This window comes from Phaethon lepturus, unplaced genomic scaffold, assembly GCF_000687285.1.
Source record: "Phaethon lepturus isolate BGI_N335 unplaced genomic scaffold, ASM68728v1 scaffold484, whole genome shotgun sequence".
NCBI lineage: Eukaryota > Metazoa > Chordata > Aves > Phaethontiformes > Phaethontidae > Phaethon > Phaethon lepturus.
Window position 1 is genome coordinate 1 of NW_010533708.1, and position 19,109 is coordinate 19,109.

At 34.5% G+C, this 19,109-nt stretch overlaps 1 protein-coding gene across 1 annotated transcript in view; it reads right to left on the reverse strand.

Annotated features, from left to right (window-relative positions):
- Positions 1 to 1,358: 1,358 nt before the first annotated feature.
- LOC104619389 (rapamycin-insensitive companion of mTOR-like) overlaps positions 1,359 to 19,109 on the reverse strand; it is a gene marked incomplete at both ends in the record, with an annotated part of 34,623 nt that continues 16,872 nt past the window's right edge. Inside the window, 13 exons of the mRNA XM_010285258.1 lie at positions 1,359 to 1,409; positions 4,194 to 4,295; positions 4,711 to 4,873; positions 7,065 to 7,165; positions 9,011 to 9,091; positions 9,200 to 9,266; positions 9,392 to 9,482; positions 10,460 to 10,547; positions 11,180 to 11,262; positions 13,783 to 13,850; positions 14,844 to 14,911; positions 15,158 to 15,327; positions 16,306 to 16,432. Coding sequence (XP_010283560.1) covers positions 1,359 to 1,409; positions 4,194 to 4,295; positions 4,711 to 4,873; positions 7,065 to 7,165; positions 9,011 to 9,091; positions 9,200 to 9,266; positions 9,392 to 9,482; positions 10,460 to 10,547; positions 11,180 to 11,262; positions 13,783 to 13,850; positions 14,844 to 14,911; positions 15,158 to 15,327; positions 16,306 to 16,432 — 1,260 coding nt within the window. The remainder of the gene's footprint in view (positions 1,410 to 4,193; positions 4,296 to 4,710; positions 4,874 to 7,064; positions 7,166 to 9,010; positions 9,092 to 9,199; positions 9,267 to 9,391; positions 9,483 to 10,459; positions 10,548 to 11,179; positions 11,263 to 13,782; positions 13,851 to 14,843; positions 14,912 to 15,157; positions 15,328 to 16,305; positions 16,433 to 19,109) is intronic.

Below are 19,109 nucleotides of genomic sequence, written 5' to 3' on the forward strand. Positions count from 1 at the left end.
TTAATAATTATTAGATTGTATAAAAATTATCTGGAATTTCAGCTTAACAGCCATAAGTTCATCACAGGAACACCAGCAGTAAAAAAAAAAAAAAAAAAAATCAATTTATGAAAGGACAAACAAATGTATTTTACACTTCAAAAACAAAGTATCTGAATTTTTTTTTATGATTAGCAGTGAAACTAGAAAGATTTGGGGCTTAATCAGTTATAATTAAACAAGAGCAACAGCATTTTAAAGCCATTAGAGCATCTAACTCACAAACCTGCAGAAAAGATCAACCAACTGTAGAAGTTTTACACTAACTGAATCTTAAGATTTTCTATTATTTTGGAATTCAGTTACTTGGGCACTGAACAATGCCTGAGTGCAGCACAAGCACTGTCCCAAGTAGATAGGTAGAGGGGTGGGGGTAGGTGTCACAGCTGGGAACAGATTAGCAATTAATGTTTAGGGAAGGAAAAAACCCCAGAAAACTACAAATGCACAATTAAATTATAGCTATGATTACAATGGGACTACCATTTATGCTGAGAATACAATATAAAAGTAGCCTGATTACTTTTTAGCAAAAGTTTGAAATGGAGCAGAGTGAGCCTTTCAGCATGTGTTTTAGCTTTAGATAGAAGCTGCTTTCCATGCCTACAAACACAGAACTACTCTTCAAAATAATTGAATCAAATCAAAGTTCTGAAATGCATATTAACAGGGACATCCAGGAACTAATTAGTAACACTATTACTACATACCTACAAAAGTAATAAAAATGTCTTAACGCCAACAGACATGAAAGGAACCAGAGCTGTACTGGTTTTTTTGTGTGGCTTTCTGTTGTTGTTTTTTGTTTGGTTGTTTTTTCCCCTCAAATCACACATGCTTCCCTTGCCATAAATAGATACTAGAGATAACTTCCTCATGGTTTTTGATGAAAGCTACAACTATGTAACTGTACAACTGTAGACCTATTCCGTCAAAATTTGTCAAGTGCTGACATCAAATACTAATGTATGAAATATCAAAGAGATAATACTTAAAGGTTTAAAATGAAATTTTAAATAAATGTTTGCAGACACCAAATATTTGGTGTTTGCAAAGCTAGTATGATTCTTGTTAAGGAAATTATATATAAAGTACCTGTGCATAGAAAAGAAACCACTAAAGCTTAAAGATCTTATTTATTTAAATAAACATTAAAGCAAATACTGCAACCTAATTATGTAAGTTTTCATTTTTTGCTGCTTATCCATATATGAAGTTTTAGAAATGTGACATATCCAAGGAATGGTTTATTGCAGTATCAAAACCAGTTTTTTAAAGTGTCTTTCTTCAAAGGAAGTCTACATAATTTTTTTTTTTACATACCTGTGCAATTGTTCATCTTTATAGTTCCTTAGATTTACATTTGGCCACTAGAAAAACAGCAAATATAACATTATATGAAACTTGTACATCAGTCCTTAATTAGTCACTAAAATTTCCTCATTTCTACTATACCTAATAATTTACCTAATAATTAGAAGTGTAAGGTTTGTTTGCATCTTATGTTATCTAGAAAAAAACACCCTTACTTTATTGAAAAGCCCACAATTCCTCCTCCAAAAATTGTTCGATTTTTTCCTACAGGAGGACAAGGGAATGTCAGGCACATGCTATGTGTACAAGTCCACAATTCTAATGAAAACAGCAAACTATGACATGCTAATGAAAAATAAATAATTTTGCTCAGTTTCTTCCCTGCAAATAACAAACAAATTTTGATATGCATAATAGGGAAATAATTTTGTGTTGTTGTTTTCACTATTAACCAGATTTGTTTTAAAAATAATCATTATTTTGTTACAGGTCACTTGAATATTCCGTATTAAGATGGTATTTAAACTCCTCTGTTGATACTTTGTAAGATGTTTTAAACACATAGTCATAATGTTCTTTTCTGGATCTACCCTTTCTTCCTATTATATTTTCCTTTGTTTTTACAGCTATCTGTTGTCTCTATAGTTTCAGACGTATTTTTGTTGCTACTAGTAAGTATCTCCTTGGAAGGGATGGAAAAAAGTGCATCAAACATTTTCCCTTCTTACCTAAGTGATATAGTTCTCCACTTCCAATTGGTATACTAGTATTAAGCCATATAGTGCACTAGTTAATGATGAGTAAAAATGACTACGCTAGTAACATTGAACCCACAGTGCCACATAAAGTATGAAGTCCTACTATCAATGACAAAAACAATTCCTCCATCCTGACCACTGCCACTTTTGCTGCCTTTTTGGCAGCTTAGACAACAAGCTGAGCAAGTAAAAAAGGCAGTAAGGGACCACGTGAGATGCAAGTAGTGAAGTGGCTGGAAAGCTGATGCTCCACAGCTGTAAAGGCTGCGACAGAAACACACGGGACTTGAGTAGCCACGTGGAACAGTGAAGTCCAAACAGTGGAATCTGGACTCTGCTCAGGGATGGAGGGGGACTAAAGGTGAACCACTTCAATAACGTTATCTTAGTTTACACTAGCGTTGTGCAGTTTAACACAGGAACAGAAGTGGTTAGGATTAAACCAGAAAACACAGAAACTTGTCATTCTAAAAGACAGAAGTCCCTGCTTTTGAGACATCGGCAACTGTTTGACAGGGCAGTAGAAAACATAGTTGGGGAGGTCTGAGGTAGAAGGGAAGCTAACAGTTTGACCTAAATTTTTGATTAAAAAAACCCCACCAGAACACCTTAGTCGTCAACCATGTAAAGCTTCCATTGTCAAAGTACTACACAGACTAAAGAAACAGTGGGATTCTGAAAAATAGTTTCGTGATAATATCTTTATACTGAATCAAAGCCAAAACCATCCACAATTAATAATCATAGCTATCTAGTAATGCAGTAAATCTACTAATTGCAGTAAATAGTCTGTAAGCAGTGACACTTGGTGGAGCAAAGCTACTGTCATATACGTATTCAAGTCTTTATATCAGATTCTTGCTCTTTCAAGTTTACCAGTTCTTGAGAAAAATGCACAGAAATATTTAGTTTCTTTTATTTTTTAAAAATATCATCTTGATTATCATTGTCACCATTAATGCTTTTTTGTACTTTCACCATCTTTATAACAACACAGTAAAGAAGACAGTAAGAAAATGTTACTTGCAGGTAACAACATAAGGATAGCTTTGATGTACAGAATGACAGGAACTATTTTGGTTTCAGGACTATACTTAGTACTCAGAAAGTTTTCATACTCAAAGAAAGTTAAGTTTTCTGCTTAAAAAAGTGGCAGCCTCTTAAAAGCTGCGCATTAAATACATTTAAGATAATGTCCTCCTTGTCAGAAGTATTTTCAGAAACATGGGGGACAGACTTTCTAGCAAGGCCTGTTGCAATAGGACAAGGGGTCATGGTTTTAAACTAAAAGAAGGCAGATTTAGACTATATACAAAGAAGAAATTTTTCACACTGAGGATGGTGAAACACTGGCACAGGTTGCCCAGAGAGGTGGTAGATGCCTCATCTCTGGAAGCATTCAACGTCAGGTTGGACGGGGCTCTGAGCAACCTGATCTAGTTGAAGCTGCCCCTGCTGATTGCAGGGGGGTTGGACTAGATGGCCTTTAGAGGTCCCTTCCAACCCAAACTATTCTATAATTCTATGAAATTAATTTTATAATGAACTTCATGCTATGGGCATATTTATATTGGTTTGAAACATACAGTGAGATTGCATACTGATGAAGTTTTCATATGCGGCTCAATCTAAGCATCTGAAGTTCCATCTATAACCTACCTCCAGCCTTAACCTTCAGCTCATGTTATACTAAAAAAAAATCTGCTATAAAATTGAATAAGGTAGTAACCCTGTGTAGTTTGGACTGACATCTAAAGCACTAGCAACTTTTAAGTCATTACAGTAAATTCTGTAAAATCTATTTCTATACAAATAAAGTTATATAAAATTTAATACATGCTTATTAAGAAATTTTTGAATTTAACAGTAGTGTATTTTTGCATATAGTTTAAGGTACTCTTAGTACACAAAGAGCCTATATAAGCACTGATTAAACCCATAAGATCCTAATTTTCTGAAATGAAACAAATTATGGGATATAGTATGGAATTAGTATTAGAAATTCAATGCTCACATATGAAATGGGAGATTTTTTTCCCAAACAATTTCATAAAAATAATACGATGCCCTTTTTAAGCTCACCTTTAGTATGGTCCCTATTAGATTCCAATTCCAGTCAAGATTGTCTTTATGATTGAGAACCTGGCTGTCTCGAAGATTCATTATAAGTGCTTCTTCTGTATCCTGCGATACAGACATGAAAAACCACAGTAAATTTCCTTGCATAATTTTTTGCCATTTTGGCACATGATATACTTACTGTTTATGTAACAACCGTTAAAAGGGTTATGCTCCACAGTAATTTGTATTTGAAAATAAACTGCATGGTTATAGTACTGCATTAAGAATCTAACAGTAAGAGATCACATTCAATCCCAAAAAGCATTAAAAATTATTGTAATTTCACTCCTCAATTTCTAGAAATGCACTGTAGCATCCACAAGTACCTACAAGACAAATTAAATGAAAAAAAATACTAGAAAGAAATCACATAAATGGCTCTGCATTAGATGAGAGAATGAAGCTTGGGGGTTTGGATCTAAGTCTCCAAAATACCAAGTCAAATTCAGTTTTGAAAAAAAATCAATAATGGTAATACCTTTAAAATAAAGATGTCTTTCTGCACACGGTACTGGTCCCTCTTTTGGTGGGTTGAGATTGCTTTTTGAATAATATGATCCAAATGGAGGCTGTAAGGTTTAGGTCCTCTTTTCTTCATCTCATGAAAACGTTTTAAGCAATTGAGTGCAGCACTTGCTCGTCTAATAGAAAAAATACTATAATCAGTATTTGGCAACTGTTACCCAACAAAAAGCACTACTGCTATATCTTAAGTAAATAAACGCAGCTCAAGAAAGAATTGACCAACAGTTCTGAAGCAAATTAAAAAAAATAATTTTACTGATACAAGTTTTCAGTCTTGTATTGAAATTATACAGAAAATTATCTTGTAGAATTTCTATTACTGAAGAATGAGTCTTACTGATACCTTTTCTTCTACTCCACAATTAGTGGTGCCTATCGCAGTTCACAGAAGATACCGTAAAGCTGACAAAGTACTGTGAGATGTCACAGTAGATCAACGTTCTGCAGAAGTTGAGAGCTGAAGGGGCTTGCCTCAACTTTGACTAACAGCATTTCTTGTAAATTCTCTTCCCCCTCCACCCCGAGAGTGGCAGGATTATCAGTAGTATGTTTCCTGCTCTTTATATCTCTACAGTTCAGCAACAACAGGTAAGAAGTTTTACAGGAAAAGACAGGAAATAAAAGGAATTATTTTTGACAAGGGCAGAAATAGTTAATTACAAAATAGTGGTAGCAGAATAAAAACCTGCTGAGCAAATAATGTAAGGATTGAGGAGGTAAGTCTACATTTCTCTACTCTAAACAAAAATTCCTGTAGGGGACAAAAGTGGTTTTATTTTATATTACCTTCAAACAAACAAATAACTTTGAATTGGTCACTTAGATGTTACATCTATTTAGTCTGTAACAGGCGGCTTACAGTTTTTCAGACTATGAAACAATGTGGAGTGTTGACCAAAACCAAGATCCCCAAATAAAAAATACTACTTCTACAAAATCATTTTTGTCCAACAAAAACGGGATTTCTTACTAATTTATCAGGTATGTCCACAAACACCAAAAAGTAAAAAACCTGCAAATAATTCACAAATGTATCCTTCCTGTTCTTTGTCCTTCCTCTCCTCCCACAGTTTTGACCAAGTGAAACATCCTGTGATGGCGTTTCAGATATGCCTTTTTTCAAAAACAACTGTGTTTTTACATATCAAAAGCTTCTACTGACATGAGCACCACGTTTCTTGGAGGCACTCTACAAACACCACTTATCATTTCACAGTAGTAGTTCAGAAAGGTTCTGTAATTTACACAATGAAAGACAAAATATGAAGTTATCATACATTTATCAGAATACCTCCTCTGGAGGTTTAAATACTGTGAAGTAGCCAGGAGACACTATTTTATGGCAAAGCACTTCAGAGGTTAAATTGCAAGATTAGTAGATGTGCAGAGAAATTCTACAAAAAAGTGAAATAAAATTTTCAAAAACCTATGGGCTTCTTTTAATCTCAAAATTCAGATACTTCTAGTTCAAAGAGGAACAAAAAGTTTCTATAAACCTTTTTATCATGTCAGATGCGTAAATATACTTCATCTGATGGGCACTATGAGTGACAAACAGTTCCCTAATACTGCTTACCTACATGCCACTGCAGAATGCTGCACTAAATTCAAAATTTCTGTTCATGCATTCTTATACTTAAATGGAACTGAAAGAAACTGAAAAAATATCAGTGCCGACTTCGAACAGAAGTACCAGAAATTTTTAATATAATTACTAGTGTTACAACAACCATTTTCTTGTGAGAAAAAAGGTTTAAAAAACCCAAACCATAAACCAGTTCCATAACAATATCACATTTTCTGCTCTTCCTCACGCTGATAATGACTCACTGATTTGCTCTATTACTATTTCGTTAGCTATAGATAAACAATAACAGAAGAATAAAATTGGTACAGGCCTTTTTAGTTTTGAAAGCTTAATTGTATCAAAATGCCAAAAAAGAAGTGTGAAACAATGGAGAGGTCAAACACACAGAACAGGTCTTGGATATTGCTTGGTCAAACAGAGCCTCACAGTTCATTTAAGAAAAATTCTGTGTAAAAATCTTGCATTCTATGCAAAAATGTTCTGAAATCGACTATCAGAACTTTCCTTCTGAATTTCTAAATTGTTACTGTACACACTTTTGGAAAAATGCACTATTTCCCTAGTAAGTGTGACAGAGCATTTCTGTATGCATGCATTCACTTGCTTTTAAAGACAGCAGTGGTTTCATCCACCAGGAAACTTGTAGGTTTTCACTCAACTGTAAGGGAAAAAAGGAGATGTAAATATTTTTGCTTTTAGGTGTGACTTAAAATTCTTACAGTCTTTTCTCTTTCATGATGTCAAAAGATGCTGCCATATTCATCAGCGTTGGTAAGCAGTGCAAGTGATGGCTGTGAGAATGAGGAAGAATTGTGTTTGCCTAAGGAAAGAACAAAAGACCAGTTAGAATAACTTATTACAACATTTGAAGAATCTACCGCTTTTCACAAGACTTTCACAAATGCATGAGATGAAGACTACCTTTTGCATAAAATCAGAACAATAATTACACATACTGTTTTGAATATTTGATCTAACCAATCAATCTGAAATACAACTTAAAGTAACTTAAGATGATTCTAGATTTCAGAGCCTTCTAGTCTGTATTGTTCACATTGGTGGCTTTTTAAGTGGTAACACGCAAAAACATGCAAAGTGTCAGATATCATTATGCCACGTGCAGAAAAGTACTAAAACAATCCAAAATCAGAAATACAATTTAAGCTGATTATTTCCGTTAAAAACTTTTGACCACCCATGTTTCCGTCCATCGCCCCCCAAAAGCTGATGAACTAACATAACTCTCTCAGTCACTAGACATTTAATTGCCTTGATTTTGGAAAACACAGATAGTTTTGCAAGTATTTTTGGAAAACTAAAGAATAATGAAGATAAAGAAACTACTTCGCTCTATTAAAATGAAATTAAAGCACAAATATTTATTCAGCATTTTGATAAAGTCATCTCTGACTAATGAATCATCTCCTCAGAAAACAAAAAATACCTATGCTTTGCAGCATACTCAAATGTCAGTAACAGTCACTCCCATTCAAAAGTATTCCAGAAACCAGAAAAATAGCATACATTATTACAGATTCCTCTTTTTAAAAGTACATGGCTGACTGAATACTCAAGAAATTCCACCAGCTGTTTGAAGAAAAAAGTCACAGAAGAGACTAAAGGACATATTTGTTGTGGTTGTGACCCATGCTGATGAGATGTTGTAAGTCGCTGCAGTAATAAGCAATCCTGTATCTGGATTGTAATCTTGTTTTTTGGAGCATTAAGCACCACTGAAATGAGTCGATAGTCTGAAGATGTAGACAATGTCTGATAACTCATATTCATATTTTTCTAAGACAAGTTGTAGTTCACAATCTTACCATCTTGGAAAAAAGATTAAAAAACCACAAGAAAACTGGTCCAAAAATGCTCTGCTCCATATGCTATTTTTGCCATCAAGAAAGGATGTGAAAAATAACAGAACTGTTTTACACGAAAGGTAAATCATATCACTTCACATATGACTAACAGCTCCTCAGGAGGCTGAAAGGGAGCACTGGAGTATATTATGAAAACAATAATATCATCTCTATACGAAAATAGTTTAGGTTATGAAAGAGGAGCTACTGTAGAAGATATGTCAGGTGGAGGGAAGTTGAATGAAGCAAGGTCCCTTCAGCTTCTCTGTAGCAGGGGCTACCCATAGCAGTGTTGAAAGAGCACTCCACTGAACTGGAGTTGCCTGAATGAATGATATCAAGTGCCCTGGCCATATCAAGCTGAACATGAAAAAAAAAAAGTTTAACCTGCCTAGCCTGTGAAGCAGAAAGCTAAACACACTGCCAGAGGGCTACAATCATCCTAAAAAAGCAATAATTAGCAATAGTCCTTTTCACAATCACAGTAACTGATGGGTGAGTTTGCAGGACTTGAGCTTAAAAATACAACTGGCTGCTGAGGCAAGGAAGTATGTTGGTGAGAGTTTGAGTGCTGAGGATGATCCTTGAAGCAGAAGCCCCAGCACTTCCAATACATTCCGAACAGCCTTCCTATTGATACATACTGTTTTTAATGCAAAATGCCAAAACATGTAATGCGAATTAACCCATTATTCTGATGAAAATTAGACACTCCAAGTTTGCAACATAAATTAAAAGCTATGAAATATCTATTTACAACTAGCTATTAATACTACTTATTCTCAGCAAAAGGTTTTACTTACCATGTGTAAAAGTTCTCCTAAAAGAATAGTTGCTCTAACAGATACATGGTCATCACTACTTGTGATCACTTCAACCAGACCCTTCAAAAATTTAAAAAATTATTACAACATTAAATGTATAACATCTTATTTTAATGTATATAGGGAAAAAGTAACAAGCATCTGTTCAAGTTTAAAGTCATTAGTTACCTCTAGAAGTCCATTGGTAATAAAAGCTGAAAGCACTAAAGCCAAGTAATTATCCATGAGATCAGGCCTAAAGAGAACAAAGTATTGAAACAGTTTACAAAATTCATTTCTCATTGTGTCTGCAAGAAAACAACAAATATTTTGTGAACAACAGAATACAAAAGCCAAGGGTTTAGTTCATTAAAGACTCACCTTGACCTGGCTCGATGGGGTAATATAGTTTTAGCTTCAGCAGCTACAAAGCCATCAGAAAGTCTCCAGCAATCCTGAAATCTGCTTGGATCTAGAACAAGAAAATATGGACAATGGTGATTATAACACTGGATTTAATAGTGCTATTTTAATGGTTGTCAGTGGGTAAGTAATAGTTCTTGCAAACAAATGTTATTTCAGGTTTCAAATCATAGAAAATTTTGTCAGAATGGATCTTTAACAAGTTATCTAATCCACACTCCTGAACAAAGCAAGGCTAACTTTAAGATTAGGATAAAGATTGTATCTAGGTATCAACCAAAATAATAACATCTCCAACTAATAAACACATTAATCTTGTTTAATGGAAAACATAATACCTAAAATTTTAAAATGTACATCAGTATCACAAAGTAGCAGGTTTGCAACAAAGAATGACTTATTTGCTTATAAATGTGGAATAAGGATTAAGCTTTTATAATCAACTGCATGATATAAATCAACATTTATAAACAGAGCTTAGAGAAGAGAATCGCTGGAACAATGAAGGCTGAAACTTGCTCCTTTTGGCTCATACTTTTTCATTGTGAGACAAAGCAGAGGATACTCTTGGGTTTACAAAGGAATAATTCTAAAGATAAATATTAACTCTGCTAAATAGAAAGACATGAAAAATCATACACTTGCTCGAGGAAAAGTAAAAGTCTGCTAAAATGCAGTAGAGATAGACAGCAGATAGACAGTATATAGAAAAGACTCTTTTTATTAACTTTACTGGAACATTCACCAACACTTCTAGATTACCAATATGCTTCTCACACTTAAAAGAAGTCTAATTTGTAGTATTGAGTTTACACAGTTTTTTCTGTAAATGCTCCATTGCTCCTCTTTTATCAAACTTACAACACTAAAAGACAATGGATTTTAAAAAGGACTTCAGAGCACCTAACGAGTTCAGTGATGAAACAGTTAGTGTAATTTACAATACAGAACAAACAATGAAGGCCTCAAATTTGTAGAAGAGCTTAATAGACAGAATTCTTATATGAACTGGTTCTTAATACCTACCTACACTGAGAAGTGCCTCAATAAATTCTTCTGCAATGACAGGGAGAGGAAGGCGAAATATATCATAGAGAACTTCAAGCAGACCTCGCTACAAAAAAACCAACCCAAAACATCACAACATTAATTTTACAGATTTAGAAAAATTGTCCTTTTGTTCACTATTAATATTGAAGTTGATATTTCTGTAGAGTGCTAAAATTGTTGTCTTTGTTTCAATGTTTCCTTTTTTGATAACATGTTTATTTTCATAAACTGAAATAATACGGAGAAGATGGGAATGGGCTTGTTTACTTTAGAGCAGTGTTTTATTGTCACTATGACATCCACAGAAGCTCAGACTACTTGGATTACAGATTTTTAGAACAGTTACTGCTGCCACCATCAACTTCCTGCTTTAACAGGTAATTGGGAAGGAACATATTTATCTTAGATTCAGCTCTGATTATTATGCTTTAAACTTGTAAATGCAGCTACTGCAAACTTACTTTGATTTGTGTACAGAGTAAAAAAACAAATTTACATACTTTTCTCTCTTTCATTCCCTCCTCTCAGGCATACAAGGCACAATGGAAATACAGACTTGAACTTGAGGGTCAAAAACTCTACGGTAGTGGTCTTGTAACGAGTGTGTTTAAACTACTAAATTGTTAAAATGCTAAGAATGTATTAACTAACACATCAATATTACTCCTACATCAGTACTAATTATTCACCACCTACCCGTATTTCCATATTTGGTATACAGAGTACCCCAATAAGAGACTGAATCCCAGAATTTCCAGGTTTGCACAGGCTAATAATACCTAGAAAACATTAAATACATAATAATATTCCCTCACCAAACAAAAAAGCATTAGACATATTATTAAATTTGATTTCCAGTTTGAGTGCAAGCACAGATGATAAAAATTAGTAATAATTTTCAGTTTTATAATCTCATCTCCTTTCCGATCAGTAATATTTAGCAAAACTTTCCAATCACAAAACTTTGCTTCCTCATTAAAAACTGTAGCTACTTTTGCCCCTCCTACTGTGAACAATACTTTCAAATTATCTGCAAAAACAACATTTACACGGAATAAGTGGCAGATAGAGAAGACAAAACTGTCAATAAAGAATGCAAACGAAACCTGAAAGATTTGCATCATCTTGGCACAACTGTGAGCAGTTTCTCCATCAAAAGCTGTATTTTAACCTAACAAATTATTCAGTTTTTAATCTCAGGTGAATTCTAAACAGCAAGTTTAAACAGATGTGGAATAACATTCTCTGTGCACCTTTTTAAACCATCTTTTCCCAAATGACCACTGCTCATCTCCTGAAGTTTTAACACAGCAGGTTTAAATTTGCATAAAATCTCAGAATTTGCTCCTCTTACACTGTATTTTTACTCAGTTTAATATTTCAATATTAATAGGGAAAGCCTTCAAATTGTTTCTAATTACAGAATACCACGTGAAGCTTACAATGATTTTCAGCCTCAATTTATATACAGTCTCTTCATGAAAAATGTGGCTGCAAAGACACTGACATTTCCTTGACCATTTCTCTTCATACTTCACAGAATAAAATAAAACTTACAGAAATGTGCTAAACAGAAAACAAGTTTCTCCAAAATGCAACTTTAAGTAACAAAAAGAATCCAGGTTTACACACCTTTTTCTCTTACGTATTATAAATAAACCCAAGCCTTCATTCTTTAGAAATTACCAAAAGATTAAAAAAAGTCACCTACTCATCTACTTATTTTTACTAATACAAATTTAACTTGACATGACACAAACTTTAAATTTAAATGACATGTTCTTATTCGAACTTTGAGGAAGTCCTCAATTTCAAAACTTCCGTGTCACAAAGAGAAGCACGTGTGGCCACAGACACACTAAAGGCATTTAAATATGTTCCACAGTGCACCTCAGAGGACTATTTTTGGCAAGAGCATATAGTGGCCATATCCCAATTGCAATGCAGGAATAGATTTGGGTGCATGCAGTCATTGCTGGATGCCCCAATTTTATCTTTAAGAACATGACTTGCACTTACAGATAAAGGACATAGTAACCACCAGCTCTGAAGAATAACACAGTCTGGAACATAGGGAGAGCAGAATAGTAGAACATAGTAGATAGTACAGACAGGAAAAAAAAAAACAACAAACAAAAACCCCAAACCAAAAAAAAAAGCCAAACCAAAACCAAGCCTGGTTTAGCTCCATGTCCTTTGGGAAGACTGACACTCTAAGGACATTTCTGTACTGAAAGCTTTTAAGATGTTAAGTTGGAGACTTAACAAGTAATACTAGAAAGGAAGAACATGTACCAGAATATGCCATGAGAAGTAACATTGAAGATAATTGTATCTTCAGTCACTTGACCTTTCAGGCATATGCTATTAGTTCTACGCCTCCAAGTTCAGGAAGATGCAGCAACATTCCTATCAGAAATTGCTTCCTAGGAGTTTCAAAGTTGTCACAAACTTGCCAAGCTTCCTCCACAGACTAGTGAGAACACATATGAGAAACTTTTGAAGGATACCTGGATATTAAATTAAGCCTACTGCTCGTTTTCAGAACATTCAAAAATAAAGCAACTAGTCTTACAACGAACAAGCCTTTCTATAAAGTCTGAATCTTTCTTAAGTATAGTCTGTAAAAATCCTACCAAAAATTTTGGTAAATGGTATTATCAACTGATATAGTTTATTTGCAAAACACTGTCTTGACTACTAGAATGAGCAGTCCCTGAAGCAGTATCTTCACGTTAGATATTGTAATATTGCCAAGAAAATATTTTTTAAAATGCAAAAATCTGCTTTTCGATTTAGAAATGTCTTCTACATGAAAAATCCAACACTATGTCCATCTGCAATTTCTCTTCAGCTATAGCACCTGCTAAAAGCAGGTGCTAATGGAACTATTCCGTTGGTATCTCACAGAGACAAAAGATCTCTTGTTTACAGTGGCAGAACCATCTCAAAGGCAAATTCTTATGATACAATATTATTTTTGACATCCTCTCACCCACCAAATGTCAAGAAGTACCATCATGATACAACTTATGAAGGTATTCTGTATGGGATAGAAGGTGCAAGGGCAAGGTGTGTCCTGTCAGTATAGTCAGTCAAAGAAAACTATGTATGTGGCCTCCAATTTAGCAGTATCAAAACATACCTTAGTGCCATTGTAGGAAGACAGAAATTCATAGAAATTAGATGCATCAAATGACTTACTCTGTATTTAAATAAACCACTTTCTCACACTAGAAAGTAAAATTCCCCTTCCAATCATCCAACTTCAAACAAACAAAAAACCAAAAAAATCTTACCTGCCCACGATCGAAATGCTGCCACTATTCCCATTTTACTAGCTAGGAACCGTGCTTCTCTGTCCTCCCTGTCATCAAAAAAAACAAATCATAGAATCATAGAATAGATTGGGTTGGAAATGACCTTTAAAGGTCATCTAGTCCAACCCACCTGCAACAAGCCCGGGTCACAATATGTCACAAGACAGTAAATTACTATACAACAAACAGTGCTACTAACATACCAAGTAAAAAGTAGTTAACTGAGATTTGAGATGGGGTACAAAATCCAGAGTATGTATGCATATATGTGTGTGAATATGAGTTTATGCAATGTGTAGACACACACACAAAGATTAGGATTTTTAATTATTGTTATTTTTCCTTTTTCAGGGGAGTTTCCATGGTACAAGGACATCACAAAGTAAACGTCTGTATGTTTGCACCTCTGCACCTCCACTGACAATGAGTCTACAGCAGGGACCCAAAGATTTGGACCTTATTCAGTTACCCAGAACTAAGCACCTAATGCCATTTTAGAATTTTAAAAAACTGAGTAATTCAAGTTGGAAGCAATCTCACAAGGTCTCTAGTCTGAACTCCTGTACAAAGAAGTTGTTAGCTATGAGGCCAGACCAGGTTATACTTAAGGCTTTATCCAGCTGGGTCTTGAAATTCCAAGGATGAAGGCTGCAGGACCTTTCCGCACAGCCTAGTCCAAAACTTGACTGGCCTCACAAAAACTACTTGTTTCAGTTTCTCTCTGTTGCTTCTTCTCCTCCCCACCAGTCACCATGAAGGGCCCTAGCTATGCCTTCTGGATAATATCTTCACAAGTATTAGAAAGGCTGCTATTCAGGGCATGGGGGTGTCCACCAACCTTCTCTTCTCCAAGCTTAACAAGCTCTTTTAAATCTTAAATGCTTACAGTATTTTAGGAAGTTGCATTCTAATCTACTGTATTCAACTTCAAGTAGTTTAGTATAAGCTCACTGCTTTTATTTTCACTTTGGAAAGAGAAACAGTTTAATTCCAATACTATGAACACAACTGGTAGCGCAAGTAGCAGAACTAACACTTACTTGAGTTGTCCTTCTGCTGTGTCTGGATTATGCCTGTAGTGAAAATCTGTGTAAGGAGCCAAAATTCGCTAAACAAAAGAAAGACATGAATTACTTTCACGTGATAATACAGTTAAATGGGTCTTGCCCCTTCTTCAGTCCCACTCCAATCTGTCATGTTATTCCTGCTTTATAAATCATTATGCTCTTAGCCTAAAATGTTGTATTAAACATTTTGCACTAACACAGAGGGTGATATCTGAGATGAAAATTAGAAATTAAATATTCTATTGCAACGAAAATGTTTGTCACTAAACAAGTAAAACTGAACCCACCTCTAATTCTACATCTGCTCGCACATACTGTCGGGTCTTGGGATGATTAATGAGGTGCAAAACTGTCGTTATCAAAGCCTCATTTATTCGGCTTAGCTGACAATCAATCACATTTTTCAAGATGGTACTTAAACCACCCCGAAGAGCCACCACCTCAGGATTCTGAAGGGCTAAACAAAGAAAAACACGTCACTTTGGCCAGTGATAGGAAAGAACATTTCATGGCTTCCAATATGACAAACATGTTGTCTCCTTAGTACATGTATCTTTCTTCCTAAACACTGCTGAGGCACATGAAAGCTTTTAATGGAACTGACTGACATGAGGAATGAATTGAGATTTTGGATTAATTTATCATGAACAAAAATACTGGTCAGTCAGTCACCACTGTGCAGCAATTTCCTAACTTATTTCCAACAAGTAGTTGGAAATAATTTACAGTAGTTTCTGGATTTTCCCGCAAAAGGTTTTGTGCTTCTCTAGACTGAAATGGATAAAATATTTACACTAGAATATAAAAGAGTAACAGGTGGTTTGTTTCTTTACAACAGAAATCTGAAACTTTAAAACACTGCTGAAGTTATTTCTCATTGATTGATCTTTTAAAAAAATTTAAAAAACAGCACCCACATACAAGTATGGGGAGTTAGTATAAACCACTGTCCAGATAGTCTTTACATGGACACAAATACTGACTTCCAGAAGCCAGCTAACCACAGTACCCACTGTAAAAATTTTTCAAGGAAGGCGTTTTGTAATTCTCCAAATTCTTGTACATTTGTCAGCATCTCATATATGGAATTCTCCCTACTTCCAATCCATTAGTTTTAAAAACATCAACTGCAGGAGGAAAACTTTTTAAAAGTTAAATTAAAAATTAGCAAGTCTTAAAGGAAAGAACAGCACCTAAGATGTTCAGATACTTAAGAGATTTTGACTTCAAATTGAAGTGATTTAGTATTATATCAAACTAGTGACTAAAATCCATGAAACTGACATTAAGAACATTTAACATCTAATTCATTATTAAACAAATATCCTTAATTATTTAAATGCAATCTATTTAATACAAATGCACAGAAGAGAATCTTAGAAAACTGATGACAACCATGTCAAAATTTTTCTTGATTAGCGTTCAGTTATCTTACCTAGTTCACAGATAATGGCTATACACGCTCGAACCATTCTGTCTCTTTCTTGAAGACCATCGCTTCCAACTGCTATCAAAGAATTAGTAATAGAACTGGGGAACAATGAAGCATTCACAGTGATCATCTGCCAAAAATGAAAGAAAAAGCCCTCTGGTTTCTTCATAATATTTCTCTGAATATACTCATAGATTTACCAGCATTCTGTATCCTAGATACAGCCAGACAGACCAGTCTGTATATTACTTTGTTCTATCCGCCACATCCCCAGAACTATTTCTTTTGTTCTTAATATTCTTCATTTGTCAATTTACTTTACCATTCTCTTCCTACTTCAGTTTTTTGTATTATTTTATCACAATAAGGAAGGGTTAAAAAGATGACTTTTGCAGAGAGAACTATCACCACTTTCTTCCTATTTTTTTTCCAAGAATTTCTTTATCAACCAAGAATGCTATCCAATGACAAGAGTAGATTACAAACAATTCTAGAAGATTCATTCATACTGCCATAGCTTCTTCAATACCTATTCAACTGTTTAATTAGGCAAGACTAGAATCTCCTGTTTTGTAGGCAGATTCTTCGACTGCTGCAGACCACAAAAAAAGTGAGTCAATAGAAAAAGCTGCTATAGTATTTAGATGGCAATTGTCAGTAAGACCCCATATCCTCTTGTATAGTACCTGATCTTCCTAGAACTGCAGTGTAATTCAACTTCATCGTAAATCTATAGCTGTGGCACAAAAAACACTCTAACGCCCGCCCCCCATTAAACACGTTAAACTGAAAAGCAAAGATGAAAACAAGACCTGCGTCCATTAATCAAGTCATTCTTGAAATTAAAAAATTGCAATAAAATTTGGAACAGAATAGAATAAAAGATTTTAATAGCCAATGTTCATTTACACTACTGAAGAGCTCCTGCACCATGGAAATCCTCAGCTGCTAGTTTAGGACAATGAGAATTTATAGTAGATTAAGGTTCAAAAAACCCCACTCCAAAACAACCAACCTATGCCACCACTCCTCGTCCTCCCCTAAATGAGGCGTTGACTACAAAGGCTGGGTAGCTGTTTGTTGACATTTTTTCATAGTTTGCAAAAATTAAATATACATAACTTCTACACTATGGAACATCAACATCAGTAAACAGATATATTACTAAGGAGGAAGTAGGTTTTCTGTCTGACTGCTTAAGAAGGGAACAACATAATTTGTTGTAGTCCACTGAACCATGTCACGTGTTTTTCTACCAATAAATAAGTGAAATGTAAAAAAAAATACTCAATATCCAAACACCTAAAAACTTGATGCTGGTTTTCTAAGGTTTTGTTTAACATCCCTTTTGTTTCCAACACAAGCAGGCTTATCTTAATTATTTTTCCAAAGTTGTTTTGTTCTATGTTCATTTACAGCTCCCTTAGATGTCTTACAGATATTTGTTCAAAGGGGATTAATTATTCTACCTTACAATCTTTGCAAAGGATGTTAAAATGAGAAGAGAACAACCATTAGGACAAATATAATTGAACACTTTAACAAGTTTCTTTTTAAGACATGTTTTTGAGAAACTTACCATACATAATGTTGTCACCCACAAAACAGGAAGCTTTAAGATAGGACTCTAAAGAAAAAACAAACTCTTCCCCACCCACACAGTCTTTCACTTTTACAATGGCATGAAGTAACAAGAATTAGCAGTAGAATGGGTGTGCCAATCCACTCTACAAAGTTAAAACTTTTTTCTTCTACTGATATTGGCATGCACTTACTGTGAGGACACAAGCAGCTGCTTATGCTGTTCTGATTCACTGTATCCTCTGGTTTTAAGACATAGGAAGGAAATATTTCTCTCTCTTAACATTCAATTCCAAGTATGTTAGTAGAATAAATACAGACTTTTGCATTTGTTTTCATTCTGTTCTAGGTATTTAAATGCTGCTCTAAAGACCAAGGTGATACAAAGCTACTTATAAGCAGCTATGATGAAATACGTAACAAAGACTATGAATTTGGTCTTTAAAGATTGCTTTAAGTAAGAGGAAGAAAGAAGGTGGTTCATGTTGTACTTAACCCTAACTTCTGCTTTGAAAATAAAACATACTGACTATTAAATGATAAAAAATTGTCTTACTGACTTCTATGACATGGTAAAATGCTTTCTGAAGCAACTTTGTACCATCCTTTTCATGCCTGAAGACACTGCTAAATCACAAAGCTCTTACTAGGAAATGTACAAGTGATCACAGCCAAAAGAGACAGTAAGCACTCAAAGCCTTCCAAAAAAAAAAAAATCAGAAGCCAAGTTTGGAAAGTTTAAGATTGATTTTTCTTTTTTCTTCCTATACTACTTTATATATACTTTCCTATACTACCCCCCATTTTGTAAAACAAGTTTATCACTAAGTGCCTTTTATAAATTCATAAAACAGGATTCATATTTTATAATTTGTTCTTCTACTCTAGAAGAGTAGTGAAGAAAGTAAAAGAATGTTTTAAAGTTTTATACCTATGCTATTCTTACATAGCCATTTTTGCTATCCAAGATGAGTTTAAAGAATTGCGTCCAGACTTTGAAAGTGAAAGTAATAGTTCTGTGATGCTGGTGGATCCCAGTTCAGCAATTCCATGGCTCACAGTAAATCATCTTCTGCACAAATGAATTAACTCTGATGGGTTATTTGCCATTCATTCTCCTCTTCTAGACCATTATGTAATCTTTTAGGAATCCTGGTATCAAACCACTGAGTCAGAGACATTGAGGGAGATGGAGGGAGATTAAGAAAGATGGGAAAAGGGAAAGA